Raw genomic sequence first — 20,633 nt, forward strand, 5'->3', positions numbered from 1 at the left:
CAGCGGGGACATTTGCAGGCTTACAGCAGCATAGAGTAAAGTGCACACAAGAGACATAGTAGAAGAAAGACAAGATAAAAATTAAAAATGAAAATACTAAAACAAGTATTATAAATAAGCAATAAAAAACAGTAGAAAATCAACAATAACTGAAATATTATATTTACAGACAGAAAAAACTATTTTAACTATTATTGCACAGTGTAATGTATTGCACAGGTTTTTATTGTCATGTTTTTATTGTCATGTGTCATGTGGTCTGCTGGGAGTTGATTGTGAAGGAAGGACCTGCAAGTGAAATGTTCACTGGTGTGTGTAGATATAGTAACTGCATTAAAACACACATAATATATATTGAGCAGATATTTGATGAATATAACACAAGTTTGACTGCTTTTTGTAGCTTTGTTTTGAGTAAATGACAAGAAGATGTCACATTTTAAGGATCATCACAACTCGTGGCTGGTTCGTCTGGTAAGAAGTGACTACCATATGCTTATCTCATGCAAGGGTGACATAAAACCCAATGAGATGACGTCGATGACAGCGTGTGTCTCTCTCTCTCTCTCCTCCCTCAGCAGGAGCAGGTTGCGTCAAACACGCTCCTCCTCCTCTCCCGTCTGCTGCTGTGCGCTTCCCATCTCCATCCCTGGAGCGCGGACAGGTAACTGCAATATATAAATATATATTCTGTTCTGGAGCAACAATGGGGCTGTTTTATGAAGTTTCTGGAATATGAAATCGATAAATGTAATTAAATAGATTGGCTGTTTGTTGAATAGGCTTTAGGCTGTAGCGGGATGTGAGAGGTGGACTGCCAGACCTCATGGGATTATTATTGATAATATGCGGCGTGTTTTCAGTATAACACCTGATTTATGTGTCTCTGTAGATAAGGAGGTTGTTGTGTCTCTGCTTGTGCATCGCTGTTATGCGCAAGGTGCTTTGGTTTGTTGCCAGCAGCAAAAAAAAAAAAGCATGGAGGCTTTAACAGAGGCTATCACGCTGAACCGCCAAAATCAATGAGAGTCCTTAGAAATAAACCGCTTTTAAACTCCAATCGATCAGATGTGAACATGTGGTTTCAAAATTGCATAATCGTGTTTGTGTCTATGAATGTGTACATATTTGTGTTTATGTGTGAGTGTGATTATTGAAGCCATTCATGCATCAAGGCTGAGTTGATCAGGTTTTGTCGGGATACATGGGATCAAGGACCCCAAATGGTGGATTTAGTGTTTTGTTATGTAGGCAAATCATGCTGTAATGTAGCCCACTGTTCTGTCTTGCTGTTATTTCCTGGCCAAAATGAACAAGTGTGGTGTGGAGCTAAATCAATTGGTGGATTAATCGATCAGCCAACTGACAGAAAGTTAAGCTGCAACTATTTTGCTAATCGTTGTTTTTCAGGCAAACATGACAAACATTCAGCTTTTCAATTGTGATGCATTGCTTCTTTTCTTGGTCACAGAATATATTTGGGGGTTTGGACTGTTGGTTGGAAACAATGAGGAATTACAAAATGCTCTCTTGACTTCTGTGAAATTTAACCCACATTTTCCCCTATTTTCTGTCCAGAAATTAATCAATAAAGAACATCGAGAAAACAAACTGCAGATTAAGTATTTAATTTTGATGAACGTGAAGAATAAACATGCAGGAGGTGCAACGTGCACGTTAAGGACTAATCTTGTGGGTCTTGGCTGCTGTTTTTGGCATAAATATATAAATAAAGCATCAATGTTTTAGCAGGTCAGGTCTGCTCAGAAGCTTGACAAATACTCACATGAAACACTGTTCTCCTCCTCTCCTCAGGATGGAGGCCCTGTTAAATGAGTGGCTGTGGCAGGAGGAGTCCTGGCTTCCTCCTGGCATCAGCTGGCAGGACATTGAGATGAAGGAGGACGAAGGCCGCTTTCCTCTACCCAGAGATCTCATCTACACCTTGCCACTGGCCTTCACCTTTATAGCTCTCAGATACGTATTTGAGAGGTGAGACACACCTGCCTCCATTACAGCTGGACCATGAAATCACAATTACAAGAGCTACCTTTTCATTCATTTTCATTACTTTAACTTGGACGTCTGTGTGTACTTGACTCGCTGGAGCAGCACATTTTTAATATTTATCGTGGATATTTATGGTGATCTTAAATAATATATATCTTTGAGTCTGTCCTCGGTTAAAAATCAACTGTTTAAACACATTGTGTCTGTTATTTTCTCTTGGCACCGGTCATGCTGGCTGGCTGGTTTTCTGCCTGTGTAGCTCAGCATAATGTGCTCCTTTACCCTTCATTAGTGCTCCCGGTAGATGGAGGGAATAGAGCAGACATGCAGAGAGAGGCAGGCATCATGAATGGACAGTTTTTAGCTGCTGAGTGTGTAAAAGTCCTCCCTTCCTCCCAGAGGGACTGGGCTGGGCCTCTTAAAATGTGGGGCGGCCACCTCTTAGTCGATCAGGCCACTAATGGGTCATTTTGGTCTAAGCCAACAAATATTTTTTCCTTTAGCGCTTTTTAATGCTGGATGACTTATTTCCAAGAAAATCACGAGCACACATTTGTTAAACGTATGATTTAAAGTGGTGCTTGTGTGTGATTCTTTATGGAGAAACTCAGTTTTTTAGATCGGCCAATTAAATCAAAACAATCGGTTAGTCGTATGAGTGTTAGCCAACTAAGAATTTCTTTGGTCAAAGACAGCCCTAATAAAATGGGATTTGTAAATTGGAGGAAAAGGAGCATTATAACTGCAGTGATGGTGGTGGTTTACTTGGTTTTAAGAACAGCTAATTGGCTAAGGTAATTGTCTGATGTTGCATGGCTACTGATGCTGTTATGATCCACAGTACTAATTGGGAACAGCCTTTAAAAGCTCTTGTAGCGATGTCCCTTGGGAAAACTTGAATGTAAATCCCCAGTCGTGGTTATAACGAAAATCCTGCTGAAGCATCTAGAGACGTCTTAGAAAAGGTTAAAAAAAACTCTCTGAATCTTATGTTTACTATAAGATAATGAAAAAAAAAATTCGTTTTACAATATTTGAGAAATAGGAAGTGCGTCTCAGTCATCCTTTAAAGCACTCAGAGTCAGATTAATCAATATTAGTCAATCGACAAAAAATAATCTGCAACTATTTTTCAAGCAAAATTGGCAAAAAAACTTTTAGGTTCTTGAATGTAAGAATTTGCTGCTTTTCTTTATTAGTTTTGGACAGTTGGTCAGGCAAAACAAGACATTTGATGAAGTTACTTTGGGCTACAGGATATTGTGATGTCCATTTTTCAAAATAATGGAAATAGCTGCAGCCCCTATTTTATAGTACAGTTTAAAATACTTCCATTACAATACTTCTGTGATGCTCATATAGAGGGACATGAATGAGCACTTAAAGATTCATTCCAGGAGGTTTAGACACTGATGAAAGGGTTTTATAGGATTGGGACACAAATCCAATTTAGTGACTCAGCAACATTATGAATGTCTTACTGAACTTTTTTTACACACTTCATCACAACAAATAACTCTGAATCACTACAGCAAAGCATGATTTTGAACTAGAGGTTTAACCAACCAATCAGCCCATATTCCAGTGTAGAAACCCAGAATATGGGGATATGGTGATGAATTACAACAAACAAATCAGTAATGAGACAACAGAAGGAGGGAACTATCATGCACTGTGTTATCGTATAATGTGGTAAAATAATATTATTACATGTATCATTATCAAGGTCAGTTTATTGTATTGTCGTATTATGTGAAGTGAATGCAAGTTGCTGTAAAAACAACTTGCCTGTACACTCAACTAGTTTTGCTGGTAATAGGAGAAGAGTTCAGGATGACGGAGACATGTGATGGGTGAACAGGAGGCTTGTGTTTGCATGCTTTCCCTTACCAGCTACTGTGTTACCCGTCCTAATTGATAACAACACCAGCTTGCTTGGCATGAGCTGTGTAAGAGTAGAACCATTGTTCGGCTTAAAGCCTCATTTGTACCTTCATCAGGTATTAATTAGCACAGTAGCAACATTAGATGCATTAGTAGCACAGGAGGGTTCAGTGAGTAGTAACATAAGCTGAATACCAGTATGCACCAGTGTGTGTTAGTGCTGGGCATGTGTGTAGCCTGTGGTCCAACTGTTAGTGAGTTGTTTTGGTGGAAAGTGAAGTATGAAGGCGTGGCTAACGTCTTAGGGGCTATCGCTCATCTTAAAGGTGAAAAGGTGTCTACGATTGATCATCCCGGGTCGCAGCTGTTTTCTGTGTTGAGGTAGGGTTTGTGTGTGTTTGTGTGTTGGAGGTTCCTGTAACCAGAGACAATGTTTGTCTCTGTGTGAAGCTTTTGTGACCTTCTCATTATCTCTGATCTCTCCCTCCCTGCCCACTTTAGAATAATTATCTCTGAGATAGTGTTTCATGTGATTATGCGCGCACACACACATCCCTATACTACTATCTTTGTGAGGACATAATGCATTCACTAACCTTAGCCATCAAAACAATAAGTGCCTAACAACAACTCTTACCCTAACCCTAACCTAACCTTAATTCAAACCTGAACCTTTCAAACCAAGTCTGATCCCTCAAACAGGCCTTTAAAGATCTGAGGCCTGGCCATCTTGTCCTCAATGTCTAAAAACGTCCTCACTCTGAAGGTAGAAAACTCAAATTGGTTCTTATAAAGGTAGATGTACAAGTAAACAAACACACACTCATGAACATTTTTGTAAAACGCCTCTCCGGTGCTAATAAACTCACATTGCCCTCTCACTGTAGTCTCTCTCCAATCTTTATGTAACACACACACATATTCATGCAGATCAAGTGTCTGTTGATGCCTTATCAACTAACAAAGACTGTGTGGTTAAATATCACAATACGCCGATGGGAGCGGCTCTACAGGCTGTCAGGAGCAGCATAAGTAGCGATCTTGTAGCCATTAATCTGTACTGTACTGTGGTAAAATCACATTGGATAGCTGTTGACGTCATCTCAAATGAATCTCTCAAGAATTATAATCCAGTCCGTTGTACTAACAAGACTGAAGTTGTTATGGAAAGAAACATGTTTTCTTCTTTCTCCTGTTCTCTGTCCTCTCAGGCTCATCGCTGTACCATTGAGCAAACGTTTAGGTGTGAAGGAACGGATTCGGATTCGAGCTGCTTCTGTCCCAAAGCTGGAGACCTTCTACAAACAGAAAAGTCAGCAACCATCGCAAGTTCGTATTAAAGTTCTGCCTTCCCTTTGTTATGACAGAAAATATCCTACCAATAAGTATCAAATCCTATTTTAGGATTTGATACTATTTGATACTATACCTGCAATAATAGTTAAAATAGTTTTTTCTGTCTGTAAATATAATATTTCAGTTATTGTTGATTTTCTACTGTTTTTTATTGCTTATTTATAATACTTGTTTTTTTTATTTTCATTTTTTACTTTTATCTTGTCTTTCTTCTACTATGTCTCTTGTGTGCACTTTAACTCTATGCTGCTGTAAGCCTGCAAATTTCCCTGCTGCGGGACTAATAAAGGATTATCTCTTACCTTTACCGCTTGATTTACACAATAATAAGAAAAGGATCTGCAGACATTTACTGACTCCTCAGTTTAAAAAAAGGAAACAATTAATCTACATTTTGATCTACAGTCCAGGTCAATTAATCTTTATTGGCAGACTCAAAGTCCATTAGAAGACAACATACTGTGCAAAAAACATATATTAAAATAGAAACATTACCTCTACAGTTAATATTACCCCCAAAAAAGACACTAGAACTGAACATAAATCTAAGACAAGGAAGTAAAGGAGGAAATCATTTTAGTGATAACACTGATTTTTGTAATAGTTTAAACAGTGAAAGTGCACATTTGTAAACATTGCTGTAAATGTGCCAGGTTTTATCTTGTAGTACCTGGTTACATAGTCATCCTAAAAAAAAGAAAATGAAATTATATTTCAAAAAGTCATTGAAATAATTTATAAGCATTCCGAGCAATGATAAAAAGTGAGGAGATTGTGTATGGTAGTGAAACGCATAACACGGGGCACCATTATAATGCTACTATCTGTGTTGTTAGTGTGTGATGAGTATGCTGCAACTTGGCTGCATATTGGATGTGTTGTCCTTTGCCTCAAAACAAGGAACTGTTAACTAAGAACTCCCCAGAGAAATTCACCTCATTCACACGACACACTAAAGTTTAGTGATTGATGTGTTACAAAGATACAGTGCAGTTTGGTGTTTTTTTTGTGAAAAAAATGTTTTTCCTTTAAAGAGGAACAACGCACATTTTAAAAATACATATATGTTTTTCCTATTGTCTAAGACAGTCCAAATATTAGTAAAAATGAACAACTCTCCCAAATCTGAAAGCTAGAGCGCTAAAGCTCATCAAGTGTAAAACTGCTCCATAGACGATGAATTCAGAGAGATGTTATAGGTGACACTGAGAGCACCCAGGGTAATGGGTTTTCTGTATCACAACTGAGAACACTACAATAAAATAAATCTTAGGATTAGGTTTACAAGGAAATCCTCCACCTTCCTGTTGGTTTCATTTGGCCCTGTGGCTCTGGTGTTCTTGCTCTTGCTCTGATGTTCTTGCTCAAATAAATAATTTCCCCATTGTGGGACTAATAAAGGCTTAATTATTATTATTATAAACTCTGCTCAGTATTGTGTGGCTATGCAATGAGCATTTGTGTTTGCCCTGACTCATTTGCATATCATCTATTTACATGTGGCTTGGTTTAGCACGAACACCTGTCTGTTGTCCTTGTTGTTCAGCCATGCAAATACCAGGCCACGATCACATGACAGAGTAGACAAAATAGGCTGATATGTATTTGTACAGTAAGATGCAGGTATTTGCACAACTCAGTCACAAGGAAAAATGTTGCACTCTCAGTATTGATGGATTGATCTTTTGATACAGCACAAGTAAAGTGCTACACAATATGTGGAAATAAATGGAAAGATGTGTGTTGTTTTATTGCACTAGCTAGTAGTCATTAAAGTAATTTAAGGTTCTTCTATCAAAGGACATTTTCAACATCACCACAACTCTGTGTATCAGGATGCAGAAAGAGACAGCAGAGATCAGTCTTGTTGAATCAAATGGTTTGCTTGAGCAGATTTATCAGATCTCCATTAATCTGCATTTCTCTGTAATGAAGTAGTAACACAACTGTCAGGGAGATCAGGAATGAGCTCTGGCTCTGGCTGGTAATGTATTATATTATATAAATATTGCATCTCAGGGAGTGGGACAGCAGCCTTGTGCAAAAATGAAGTCTAACCTTGTATGTGTGCACCTATACTGCGTGTGTAAATATGTATTTATGGTTTTGTGTATTTAGATTGAGGTGGTGAGCTTGGGGAAGCAGTGTGGACTCTCTCAGAGAAATATTCAGACCTGGTTCAGACACAGAAGGAACCAGGACCGTCCCAGCAACACAAAAAAGTTCTGCGAGGCCTCGTGAGTTTTATTTTCCTCAAAAGATATACTTTTACATATCGTTACGGAGGTCTCTACAGCTATTTCTATAGTAAAATGCTTTATCTTAAAATAGAATGACATCCTTTAAGGGAAAAAACAAACAGCCATGTCCTAAGCCTGAGCTGTCAATGTTTTTAACACAAACTATTTATCCAAATGTAAATTCCATCAGTAAAATTGAGCATGTTGGAATTAAACCTTTCCTATTCATGTGAATATACATTCCTGCTTCACATCATGCCTCTTTGTCATTTCTTTCTTTTTAGCTAATTCACTAATTTAATTTATTCCGCAGCCTATAAAAAGTGATGGTTGTTATTTGTTTCTCTGCAGCTGGCGCTTTGTCTTCTACCTCATATCCTTCACTGCGGGGCTCGGCTGTTTAATTTATGTGAGTCTGTTAGTCGCTTTTATTTCTTTCAAAAGATCTGCCTTTACTACTAATTACATGTATTTATAGAATGCGCGAGAATGGAACTGTATTGGATTTATCAATGGATGTGAGCAATAATACAAGTGAGCAGTAACGAATACAAATTTCACAACATCATATGTTGTCACACTAACACACTGTATAACCTTACTGTATTTGCTTTCATGGCTTGTAGTGCGTGAAGACTCTGCTGATTATTGTTTGATCTTACAGACTCCCTGGTTCTGGGATCATAGAGAGTGTTGGAGGGGTTATCCCAAACAGGTGAGCAGGAAATAGCTTGATCTGAAATTCAAGTTTTGATGTTTTCGATATAAACTGTCAAACATTGTCAGGCAGGATTCCAAGAGACAGTGTAGCCTTCCTTTTCTTTTCTTTCATTCCACAAAAGCCAGTAAGAACTTTAAAAAAAAATAAACGGTCGACGTGTTATTGTCTTTTGATGTAGATAGAACAGAAATGGGTTCTATCAACAGTTTTGATAATGTGTTTATTGCAAAAATGCCAAACATTCACTTGTTCTAGCTTAGCACGTGATGTTTTGCTCCTTTTCTTAATTGTATGTTATTTTAAATTGAATATCTTTGGCTTTGGACTGTTGGTCAGACTAAACTTCAAATACTTTGAAAACCTTAGACTCTTCTAATTTGCAATGTTTTGTTTTTTTACTATGTCCTAACAATTCATAGGCTGAATAATCAATCTGATAATTAAATTACAGATTTATCGCTAGATGTCCATATACAGCCCTATGAAAATAACCAAGTACAAAAGTAATTAAGAAAAACAACAGCTGGGAGGGACCCACCAAAACAAAGTCTTCATTCCGTGTAAAAGGATTTAGCCACAGAATACTTTTTGTTCATTATACAGTTCGTCAGAACACTCCACCCACTTAATGTTTTTAACCCGAGTTAGGAAATCTAATATCTCTGCTGTGTTGATGACAGTTAGGTATGCCTGCAGGTCGGCATTCCTCTGCAGAAGCCAGCCTTTCTTTGTGGGGTCATGAACTGAAAACACTAGAAAAATGCAAAGCCCCATTCTCTCTGTATGCAGTTTGACTGATAACAGCTCCTGCAGGCAACACGGCCGCTGACCTTTTTCCTTTTCCTGAGTTCTTGTGGCCTCTGACAGAAAGAATCGGATGTGTATTTAAGGGTAAAAGGCCTCAGTCAATTTCCTACCATTGTGCTGCAAACTTTGAATGTGGTGTTTCGACTGGGAGGGAGTTATTATATGACCATTAAGAGCTTTGGAAACACAAGCTTGACATCACCACTGTACATTTCCCTAAAACCTATAGCTTTTTCCCAACTCACACATGCTGGATGTGCCAAAGTGACTCTGAAATATCAGTTCATTTTGCTCTTTTAGCTTTTTAAACAACTAGTTAAACAATATATAATTTAGCAGAGGAAGCTAGCAAGAGTTTCACAAAATGTGTTTTGATTGTTTTGCTTTGCCTGTAAATGCTTCTGTTGCAACCACATACCACTGAATATATATTTTGACTTATTGTTTCTCTCTTCCTCTCATTCTTTAGCCCGTGGCTGAGGCTCATTACTGGTATTACATCTTGGAAATGGGCTTCTATCTATCGCTGCTCCTGTGCGTCTCTGTGGACGTCAAGCGAAAAGTGAGTGTGAGCTTGATTTTCAAGGATGTAAACTTAAATCATCAGAGCAACACCCTGATGGTTTTCACATGCCTACCTCTGCATAACATCATCACTCAAACACTTTTTCTTTGCACAGTGTAATCCGAATGTTGTTTTTCTCTTGCACGATTATACTTAATACGGATTATGCACTGGATTATCTCAGATAACATCATAACTTGGTGTACTTTGCATTGCTCTCATTTTAGAGTGTTGCAGGCTTTTAAATCAGATTAGCGCAAAACTGTAAAATTCAATGACGTAAAATAAATGTATTTACCGAGGACCTATGTAAAGGAACACAAACTTTTAAAAAAATACTTTAAAATACTCAGTTAGCTATATCGCTAAAATGCTAAAAGAAACTGAATAACCAATGTAATTCATCTATTTGTCATGTTTCTGTGTCTTAAGGAAATCATCTGAGAAGCTAACTGCTGCTGCTGCTGCAGCTTTCTTAAGAAATGTCCTTATTTCAGTGAGAAAAAGAACTATGGTGGTTTTGTGTGATTCAGGCTCCAAGCTGCTGATCAAAGATAAATGAGCTTCAAACACAACAACAAATCACTCCAGACAACATGTACATCTGCCTTTCCAATACTTGGACACAACTCATGACCAACTCAAGACCGCAGACCAAAGGCTTGGTAATGACACTATACATCTTCTTCATTCTGTGTGGTCTGTGTGTGTTCATGTGTGCCTTCCAGGACTTCAAGGAGCAGGTAATTCATCACATCGCCACCATATTCCTCATCGGTTTCTCCTACTGTGCCAACTATGTGAGGGTTGGCACTCTGGTGATGCTGGTGCACGACTCCTCTGACTTCCTTCTCGAGGTAAACCACCACAAAGTCTCTGTGAATTGGTTGTGTACTTTAAGTTGGAGAAAAGGGGAAGGAGAAAAACATTAAATGCATTGATGGGAATTTTGTTTTCTCACAGGCAAAGTGTTGAAATGCAAAAAACATTGCACAACACTAATGTCACAGGGGAAATTGACTTGAATACAGCCATTGTGTATTTATTGCGGAAGTTTTCCTTTCCTTACACCATAACACATTATAAATGATTTATTATTATTACGTAAACTGAGCTGCACAGAGAAGAGCATTGTGAAAAATTCCCTCAGCAAGATTTCATTTATGAGGCTGATTTTCCTGGGTGTAACCTTTAACTGATAGCATCTGAAAGTAACGATTGTCACTGTCATCTCAGAGCTGAGGAAATATGTGGAGCTAGTCATGTGACCTCAGGCGTGACTGGGTGTCGTCCGGCCTCTGATAAAAGTCATGAAGGAGATGATGTGGGTGTCATATTCAGCCAGCATCTCCTGTACAGCCAGGCATGTGTTTCTGAGTAAGGGACTGTTTTGGTATATTAGAAACTGATAAGAATAGAAATTAAATTGTGTTGTGAACTTCATTGTCTTCATTTATTCATCTCTGTCAGGCCACTCACGTAATAATAGGTATATTTAAATGTATAAAGTTACTTTTTCTTTCTGTTTTTACTCTAAAAAAAAGTCTTGGCGTAAATGGTAGTGATATTTTCTGTCTCACAACAAACCAAAATTGCTGAAATAGGTTCAGGTAGGTAAGTGGTTCGGTAGACTGTCCTGCAGCTAAAAGGCTTTAAGTCTGACGCACTGGACCTCTTTTTGGCTGCTCACTGTAAGTCACTCTAGAAACAAAAACAGAGAAAAGCCTGGGAATGTATGCAGAGATAAATCATAAATGTAAGAGTGTTTGGTTTGGATAACTAACAGGCACCTTTTCTTCTGAAAGTCTGCCAAGATGTTACACTATGCTGGCTGGACGAGGACGTGCGACTCTCTGTTTGTCATCTTCTCTCTGGTGTTCCTGGTGACGAGGCTGGTGGTGTTTCCTTGCAGGTAAAAAATATCATGGTGGAATATCAAACTTAATTTATGTTTTTTCAAAAGGTTCTCCCAGATGTTGAAATTGCTAAGCACATGGCATCGCGCATCGCCCTCAAACTTTGGAGTCGCCAAGTTTTTGCAGTGATCATTTGGTTTCCACGTCTGTTGCCTAGCAATAAGTCAACTTTCACACAGATTTTTATATTACATCATGCACTGCTATGTTTTTGTAGGCCTGTGTACTTATGTTGAACTGTCGCAGATCAGTGTCCATGTTGTCATGGGTTTTCTTTTTGCCCTTTTTTCTCTCTCCCACCAAACTGACATCACTGGTTTCTTACCTGAGAGCAGAAGGCCTAAAGTTCTTAGCAAAGAGTTGAAAAACAGTATTTCAGTGGTCAAAATGCTCCAAACCTTTCAAGAGTTTCTTCTAGACCAACACTAAAACTGGCTGTGTCGTACTGTCTGTTTTCCAGAGTGGTCCACACAACCTTGGTGGTGTCTCTAGAATTCTTCGATCCCTTCTTTGGTTATTATTTCTTCAACGCCCTTCTGTTAGTGCTGCAAGCACTACACATCTTCTGGGCCTATCTCATCATGCGTATGGTCTACAAGTTTGTGTTCCTGGGCAAGGTGAGATGATAGAAAAATGAAAAGGGGAGGGGGAATGAGTCACTTTGGTACCAGGAATTGTATAATAATTTTTTTCTTTTTGTCATAGGTGGAGCGCGATGAACGTAGTGACGAGGAGAGTGAAGTGGACGATGAAGAGGAGGAGCCTGAGGAAGAAGGGGACGAGTGCAGCTGGGAGCAGAGAAAGGGAACAATGAACTCCAAACTGGCATCGCTGGCTAACAACTGTGTCCTGAACAACCTGACCAACCAGAGGAATATTAACAGCAGACTGCCCAAAGCAAGATAGTGGAGCCGCCTCCTTCCACGTTGACCCTTGCCGGAAAAAAGAATAATTTCCCCATTGCCTGTTAAAGAATAACTTCTTTGCGACATATGATACATACACATGGCTTGTGTACATCCAAAAAGGTCCATTGATGATTTCCGAAGAGGATATGCATATTGCATCCAGCTTATCTTCAAAGAAAAAGAGGGCAAAAAGCACAGATGATTGTAAATCTGCTCACCCAGTGTGAGATAAGGAGGAAACGCCATTTTAACTGTCATCCATACCATTGCATACTGTACCGATATGTTTGTTAAAACAAGGAGAGAGTGAAATTTCCTTACCAACAAATAATTTTGTTTTTGTAGATTTTGTATTTATGCCATTTATTTTCATTGTATTAATAACTTCTTTGTAAATACATTAGGATCCAAGTACCTGGACCTTAGTATAATGCATTTATCCTTTCATTGGTCAACAAGGAAAACCAAATGTTTTACACGAAATCTTACCTAATTTATGATATGTTTTAAAGAGACCAGCCTAAAGCTAGAATTTAGATGTAATTTACTCCCATTGTATACACATACACAGTATGGTTGATTGTACATAGACTATCAAGATTATTGATTGTAGTAAATCTGTTGATAAACCACTTTATATATCTATTTTTTATGAACCGTATATTTAACAGGTAGTTTTTATGTTGTTGTTATCTAAAAAGCTACTGCAGAAGTCCCTTAGGGGTGATAAAGTTATATTTTTCTGTGATAGGATTTGATTTTGTTAGTTAGGTTTAAGCTCCCTTCTTAAAAGAGGTATGGCGCCTCCTGGTGCACAAAGGAGAACATAACCCGTAGAAAAGGCACTCACCATGTCTGCTTAAATTATGCCTTTACAAAAAATGTACTGCTCATAGAAATATGGATTGTCATATGGATGACAGGCAGCATGCTTTCTCAACAAGGTGTTTGTTAAAGTTTGCTCCACTGGCCTTTTGTTTTGTGCCTTGGCTGCTGTATTTACACTATTCTGTGACTAACACTTACTGTGACTGGTTTTAATGTTTTGCCTGAAATATTGGTGAGGCGGTAGTGGATAGTGGTGATAGTGAATAGGTAAGCCATGAAAAGTATGCACACACAAATGGGCATTTGTGAAATATGAGATATATATTAGTGGAGTTGTCTACAAAGGTCAAATGCTTTATGGCTCACACGAAACATTAAAGGCCAGTGCGTAGCATTGAGGGGGGATTGCTTGACAGAGATGAAAAATTATATTAATGATTATGTTAAGAATAAAAAAAACAAGCACTGGCTCTAGAGAGGGCCTTCTGCGTTTTTGCGTCGGCCACCATAATATTCAGTTGGTTACAATCTGCAACCTCACCACCAAATGCCACGAAACCTACACACTGGTTTTTTTTAATTTGATGCCGTATTTTGATAGGACAAGACTCTATACCTTATTATGAACAAGGAGTAATTTGGATTTAACATGTATTCAAACACAGTGAAAGACATGACTCAGTGTCTTTAAATTGTTTCCAGACTCCTTCATCAACAGAGATAGTGTTCACAAAGCATCATAAACTACAATACTCTCACAGTATACATAGAAGCACATTCACTACCAAAAACAGGTGTTACACTTCCACAGGTTATTTTTAGGATAAGCGGGTAGAGAAGGAAATAGAATGTGTCTGGCTCTAGATAGCTGCAGCCCACAACACAAAGTGGGATTCAATCCAGAACACTAAAAGGGCTGATTCACTGAATGACTCACTCATGAACTCTACTAAAATATTGTTTTTTAAAAATACATATACAACCAGTAGAAATGTCACATTTCCATGAAAGTAACACAAGACTGTTCTCTTATGAGTGCACATGGATGCATTGTTGATTGTGTGGCCAGTTGGAAAGTTTTAATAAATGACTTCTAATGAATAAATTAGCACTGCTGTCTGTTTTTAAGTGGAGGACTTTACTAGTCTTGAGGATGTGATCAGATTTTTTTTTTTAATGAAACAGCTTTTTATTTTTTCATTTACCTCACCCTAGTCTGAGTCCCCGGATGTTGACTGTGAGTATATTATATCTCTTTCTACTATTTGCAACATTTTCCTGCCCTTCCATTATCTGCACCGTATATCTACCTTTGCTGCACCGTATATCTACCTTTGCTGCATCCTGTGTTTGTGCTGCCCAGGTCGATTGCGGTTGGTTTAAAGGAACACCATCAAACCAGAGTGTTTGTGAAACAGCGTTGTGGAGATAGGTCTTATATGCAAGACTAATTTCACCCAAATTAAGACATCAAAAATATATTTGGCAAATTCTCTGAATGACACTTCTAATATATATAATATACACAACTGCAGATAGTGTTATTAGATAATAGATATTAAAAAGGTGAGCGCAGATTGCCTTCTCAATCAGTCAAATCATGTGACCATTCTCATGGTGACGCACCCTCTGAGGGGCACAGGGCAAGGTATGGCATCATCCACCTCAATGCAAGTGTCTATGTAAGGGTCCATCAGCACCATGTTTGGGAATGCTTTGTTACTCTTCCTCTCGCTGACCAGGTACATCTGGCCGCTGACCGTTGTGCAGCCACAGAAGAACTTCCTGTCCAGACATTCCTCCTCCAGCACAGTCCACTCGTCTGTCTCCACGTCAAAACGCATGGCTTGGCCTCCAAACAGGTAGAGGGCACCATTGAGCTCGGAGGCAACCAGGTCATATCTGGGGTTAAAAAAAAGTTACATTTTCACATAATTACCAGGCCAACCAAAGCTCAAAGGAGAAGCTATTTAATAACAATTCTGACAAGTTTGTGTCAGAATCTGTCAGAAAGCAAAGCTGAAGAGAGTGAATTGAAACTATTTAAAATGACTCACCGTGGAAAAGGAGAATAGGAGACGACGTCCCACTGATTGTTCTTCACCATGTACCTCTGAATCCCACCATACACCTCCCCGTTTTCATCCAGTCCACATGCCACATAGATACACGACTCCAGAGCAGCAGAGGCCGCCCTCTCCACAGCCCTAACCAAGGGGCTGACCTCCTCCCAACCCTGCTCCGACCCCAGCACTAGCCTTTCTACATCGGCCAGCAGCCCTTCATCCGTGCTACCCCCCAGGACATACAGTGAGGAGTCCAGCCCTATGGAGCAGTGGCTGTGCCTGGACTTCTGCAGGGCTGGCCCATCCACCCAGCGCTGGTTCCCACACTCGTACATCCTGACCCAGTCCACACTGAACCACAGCACGTCCCGGAAGTAGCCGCCTGTCACGACAACATTGTCTCCTACATAATGAGAAAAAAAGTAAAGTAAGGATTGCATCCAATATGTCCAATATATATTTGTTGTGTTAATTAGAATTTGATGTAACAACCAAGACAGATGATTGAGAAGCATTTACACACTCCCCATGAGGAATATATTCATTTTTACCCTCATCCTCATCACTATCATTCACATCCAACATTACCTACTGCAGCTGCCGAGTACTGTGTGAGGTTTCTTCTCTGCAGAGGGGGACAGCTCTGCCATCTACCACTGATTGGGTGAAATTGGTAAAGTGACTGCTTCTCCTGATCGTGAGGTCCACCCAGGACAAAGAGGGTCTCTCTGGCCCTGGTCCTCGTCATTGACCTGCCCATTGACCAAGATGCCGGGAAATGTTCATTCAGAATGCAGATGAGCTTGGCTCTGGGGTCAGAGCTTTTCATTTTGGTCAAAAGTTCAGTGATAAATGGTAAAGAGAGCGACTCGGGCCTCACCAGCTGAATGAGTTCCAGAAAATGTTCCTGTCGTTTTGAATCAAATGACACCCAGCGTAGCGTGGCCTCCACGGCCTGATCATCTTTATGGATGGCCAGGTCATCACAGGCAAGAAGGTCTGCAACAGTCTCCTTAGACAGGGAAAGGAAGTCCTCTTCAGCTACAATAGCAGGAAAGTGTGTGAGCACCACCTGTCGTGCTGCAGTGTACAGCTGAGTGAAGCCCCGCTGCCATGCGTAGGCCATCATTCCCAGACAGTTACTGAGGTGCAGCTCACGCTCCAGGAACTTGCAGCACAGAAGCCTGGCTCGCTCCATTTGTAAAAAGTCTGCAGTCTCAAGAATCCCCAGAACGTTTTCTCTGTCCAGAGCCAGGTTGGATTTCTTGCTGTATTCCATCAAAACCCTGAAATCCTGCAGACTCAAACCTTTGATCTCAACTCTCCTTTTGCCGCTCTCTAGGCCATAGCCAAAAAAAAGAGCCCTGAAGTAGGGGCTCAGGAGGGCCAGTCGTTGGCGGTTGACATAAAAACTCTCTCCTTCTACTTGTAGAACGGCATCAGGGATAACATCGGGTGCAGAGTTAGAGTCCGTCAGATGCAAACCAGATTTGTCCTCCTCAAGTTTGTTTATCTGTTCAGAGAGAACTGTGAATTTAAAGCCCTGAGGTTTCTGCTCAGTGTCGGCTAAGCATGCCATATCACAGCCACACCAACCGTCTTCTGCACAGTGCCTCGTCCTCGTTCTGGTTTACAACACACCAACTGTTGGTATTAATAGACTCCCCCCCTGACTGACTGCTGGCTAAAAGCAACAAGGAAAAAAGGAGGTCAGTATGAGTAAAATATACTAATTATAACACAAGGCCTTATAATTAAATACTAATGTTTGATTTTTAAACTGTGATCATTTTCTCCTGAATAGTAAAAAAAAAAAAGTCAGCAAACTAACAAATAACAAACCAATGACGTCAGCTGCAGGCGCTCAGCGATTTGATTGGTGGAACACTTCTGAGGTCACAGTTTAACTTCCGTGTCACGCAGCGAACATGGCGGTGAGTTCATATGCGTTTAGCTTTCATTCAAACATCTTTTTACCTCTGCACCTGTACACATTGGGTGCAGAGGAGAAAAATATGACTATCTTTAGTCAGTTACTGTTTATTCCGAACATGACGTCTGAGAAATACTCATAAGTAACTCGGCGTTTTCTTTACGTTTGCTATCTTGGCTAGCCGAGCTAACGCTAACCCTTAGGCCCAGTCCATGTTTGTTTGTTTGCTGCTAGCTTTCATCTAACTTCCACATAAATGCCCTTTTGTTCCGTGCAGGATAAAGAGAAGAAGAAGAAGGAGAGCATCTTCGACTTGTCAAAATACATCGACAAGCCGATCCGTGTGAAGTTTCAAGGAGGACGAGAAGGTAAGATTTATTCTGCTAGCGTTAATGCTAACCAAATTAGCCGGCGGAAATGGTCCATATTTGGGCATTGAGTCCCTCGAATTGATTGAATTGGCTAATTGAGCTTTCTTCTGTGTCATTCCCTCCCAGCCAGCGGAGTCCTGAAGGGTTTTGATCCTCTGTTGAACCTGGTGTTGGACGGCACAATAGAGTACATGCGTGGTGAGTTAAGTTTGATTTAAAAAAAATAAAAATAAAAAAACTCCAGTAATGTATACTTCAATAATAAAATAAACTGTGCCAACATGACACTGTGGAAGTTGTTCTTCTCCAATGGACAAATTACACTGCAGACTCAATGAAACTGTATTGATAGACCACGACATGACACTAAAAACCTGTGCAATACAATACAAATACACTGTGCAATAATAGTTATAATAGTTATTCTGTCTGTATATATGTGTATATAATAATATTTCAGTTTTGTGGATTCTTTACTGTTTTTTTTATTGCTCATTTGCTTATTTAAAATACTTATTTTGATCTTGTTTTTTTACTATGTCTCTTGTGTGCACTATCCTCTATGCTGCTGTAATCCTGTAAATTTCCCCGATGCGGGACTAATAAAGGATTATCTTATCTTATCTTATTGATGTCGAGGACTGGGAGGAAACAAAGATTCATACACATTACTAGATTTCACCAATGTGTTCCGATTGATTTTTGTTTCCTTTATAATATAAACCTTACTCAAACTAGCCATATCTGCAATACCTCATTATAACCTGTTGTTAACCTAATTTATGTCCTTCAGGAAATATTATTTTAAAGGGGCAACAGACTTAGGACACCAGACCAAAACTGACTGTGGAGTAGAAGTATGGATTGTAGGGGATATGGGCAGCAATATGCCATTGTTGTCACTCCAAAGTTAAATTGTATAATGCTATCTATTAGTTATGGGAGAATGAAGCTTTGGCGCCATCTTTCCATTTGTGCGGGAAAAGGATTTTGAGCTTTAGCAGAAAGTCATCTGGGGGCTTTTAAAACTTAAAGCAGGCAGCCTCTCAAGACTGGTGCCAAATTACTACTAACGCATAGCTGGTTTTAAATGTTTTTGTCTTGTGTCCAATAAAAGTCCCAACAAGCCTGTGCGTTGTTAAATCTCTAATACACCTGTGTAGTGTTGTTAAAGCCGAGACTATAACTATACAGTTTATCACCACTATACATTTGCCTGTGAATTCTAACAGCTTGACAGGAAAATGTGATCTTACATCACTATATGTTTAGTACGTATGCCTAATAAGTCAACGTATGTCACCAGATTCATCTTGAGATGTGCATGGTTAGCCACTCTTTCATGATAAAGGTCAGGTACAGACAGATTTGTATCCCTTGAGGCCCTGGTTGTGCCAAAGGGGTCCATCTCAGTTCTCGATTATGTGCCTCCTCGTCGCCTCACTCCTCCGGCTTGTGACTTGGAATTCAAACTGAGCTCTCAACCTTGAAAGACGTGCCATTTCTAAAATGCCTCTTGAAGAGAGGAGCTATGAGCGAATGAAGTGATAGCTCTGTAGTGTTACTCGTGGTCACAAAACTCTACAAGATACCTTTTTTAAACAGGTTCATTTAAAGTAATCTTCACGTCTGTGACATGTTTAATTGGATTTTTGTGTGTCTGTAACTTTAATCCATCCATGTCTATCCAGATCCAGATGACCAGCTGAAGCTGACAGAAGACACCAGGCAGCTGGGCCTGGTGGTCTGCAGAGGAACCTCCGTCGTGCTCATCTGTCCTCAGGACGGCATGGAGGCTATACCAAACCCGTTCGTACAGCAGCAGGACGGCTAACACGCAGTCTGTCACTCGCTTCATTCACACACTCAACCATGCACAGACTGTGAACATTTTGTGGAGTTTTTTGTTGTTTCATTTTTTTATTTTTTTTATTTTACCGTAATAATGCTTCAAACAGAGCAGATTTTTGTTTAAATCATAAATTGTACAGCAAAAGGGCACCTGAAAGCACTTCAGCTTTGTTTCTGTCTGTTGTTTGCAAGTTTGAAAAGATTTGAGTTGTAAAGAGACCACAAGTTTGGGAAGTGTTAACTGTACCATTTTCTTTTTATCCACAGCAAGAAACTTTTTACTATTCTTTGTTGTTTTTGATAAGAAAATAAAGTGAAAATGTATCTAAAGTGTTGTAAATTTTGTTCTCACTTGTTCTTGTAGTTAGTCGGTGAACAACTAGATGGCATAATCTAATTCAGTCAATATTTTAAAAAAAAAATGTGATTTAGAGAACCCTGAAAGTTGCAGCTATTTAATGAACATCGAGATCTCTTTTTTTTTTTTTATTTGGCTTAGCCTTCCGCTACTATTTAGCAGAGTTACTATCACTTACAGCATGTCTGCAGTTCTGCATCATTGTGGCCTAATTTGTCCAGGAAAAAAAATAATTTCCTGTTTAAATAAAGGCTAAGTTATAAAAAATTACGAGTTAGCTACGGATAATTTTCACATGCAGTCCTTTTTAATAATCACACAAACTAATGGATTATGTCATATCTTTTATAAAACTGGCCAACTAGTTAAAACCAGTAGTGGTACTTCTAAAACATTTCAGAATAGTTTGTGGACAAACCGCTGGATTGGCCACAACAGAAGTATTCAATTGTTATCTCTGAAAGTGTTTAAAGGAATTAAGGGAGTGTGTGTGTTGTGTTTGTGGAGATAAGCCACTCAAGCCTGTCTGCACACTGACAAAGGAGGGTTTGTGTTAATAACTGCTCTGACTCGCTTCTGCTTTGAGCTCGGTGGGGGAATAATTTAAGTATACAGATTTTGCATTAAAAATGGCAAGGCAATGTCATTCTTGTTAAAATACAATCCAGGGCATTTTAAATAAGGGACTGTTATCTGTGCCAGTTATAATTGATGTAGAGTTTTTCTTACATCCTTAATTGGGGCTCCGAATCTCAAGTAACATTTATATTTGTGAGTGTAAAATATATTTTTTTATATCATGTTAGATTTGCGAATTAA

At 39.3% G+C, this 20,633-nt stretch overlaps 3 protein-coding genes across 3 annotated transcripts; 2 read left to right on the forward strand and 1 right to left on the reverse strand.

Annotated features, from left to right (window-relative positions):
* The first annotated feature begins 1,813 nt into the window (after positions 1-1,813).
* Positions 1,814-12,557, forward strand: LOC129094196 (ceramide synthase 2-like). Its single transcript, XM_054602271.1, has 10 exons — positions 1,814-1,992; positions 5,106-5,223; positions 7,369-7,487; positions 7,842-7,899; positions 8,155-8,205; positions 9,488-9,580; positions 10,312-10,440; positions 11,389-11,495; positions 11,960-12,116; positions 12,205-12,557. The coding sequence occupies exons 1-10, from the start codon at positions 1,817-1,819 to the stop codon at positions 12,403-12,405; spliced, it is 1,209 nt and encodes a 402-aa protein (XP_054458246.1). The 5' UTR covers positions 1,814-1,816; the 3' UTR covers positions 12,406-12,557.
* Positions 12,558-14,833: 2,276 nt separating this feature from the next.
* Positions 14,834-16,883, reverse strand: LOC129094195 (kelch-like protein 23). Its single transcript, XM_054602270.1, has 3 exons — positions 15,890-16,883; positions 15,293-15,704; positions 14,834-15,137 (listed from the first exon to the last, which is right to left on the reverse strand). Exons 1-3 carry the CDS (start codon positions 16,878-16,880, stop codon positions 14,834-14,836), a joined length of 1,707 nt encoding a protein of 568 aa, XP_054458245.1. The 5' UTR covers positions 16,881-16,883.
* A 292-nt stretch (positions 16,884-17,175) lies between these two features.
* lsm7 (LSM7 homolog, U6 small nuclear RNA and mRNA degradation associated) lies at positions 17,176-19,786 on the forward strand. The gene is made up of 4 exons (XM_054602272.1): positions 17,176-17,235; positions 17,512-17,602; positions 17,732-17,803; positions 19,297-19,786. The coding sequence occupies exons 1-4, from the start codon at positions 17,230-17,232 to the stop codon at positions 19,437-19,439; spliced, it is 312 nt and encodes a 103-aa protein (XP_054458247.1). The 5' UTR covers positions 17,176-17,229; the 3' UTR covers positions 19,440-19,786.
* The last annotated feature ends 847 nt before the right edge of the window (positions 19,787-20,633 follow it).

This window comes from Anoplopoma fimbria, chromosome 8, assembly GCF_027596085.1.
Source record: "Anoplopoma fimbria isolate UVic2021 breed Golden Eagle Sablefish chromosome 8, Afim_UVic_2022, whole genome shotgun sequence".
In the NCBI taxonomy this organism is placed as follows: domain Eukaryota; kingdom Metazoa; phylum Chordata; class Actinopteri; order Perciformes; family Anoplopomatidae; genus Anoplopoma; species Anoplopoma fimbria.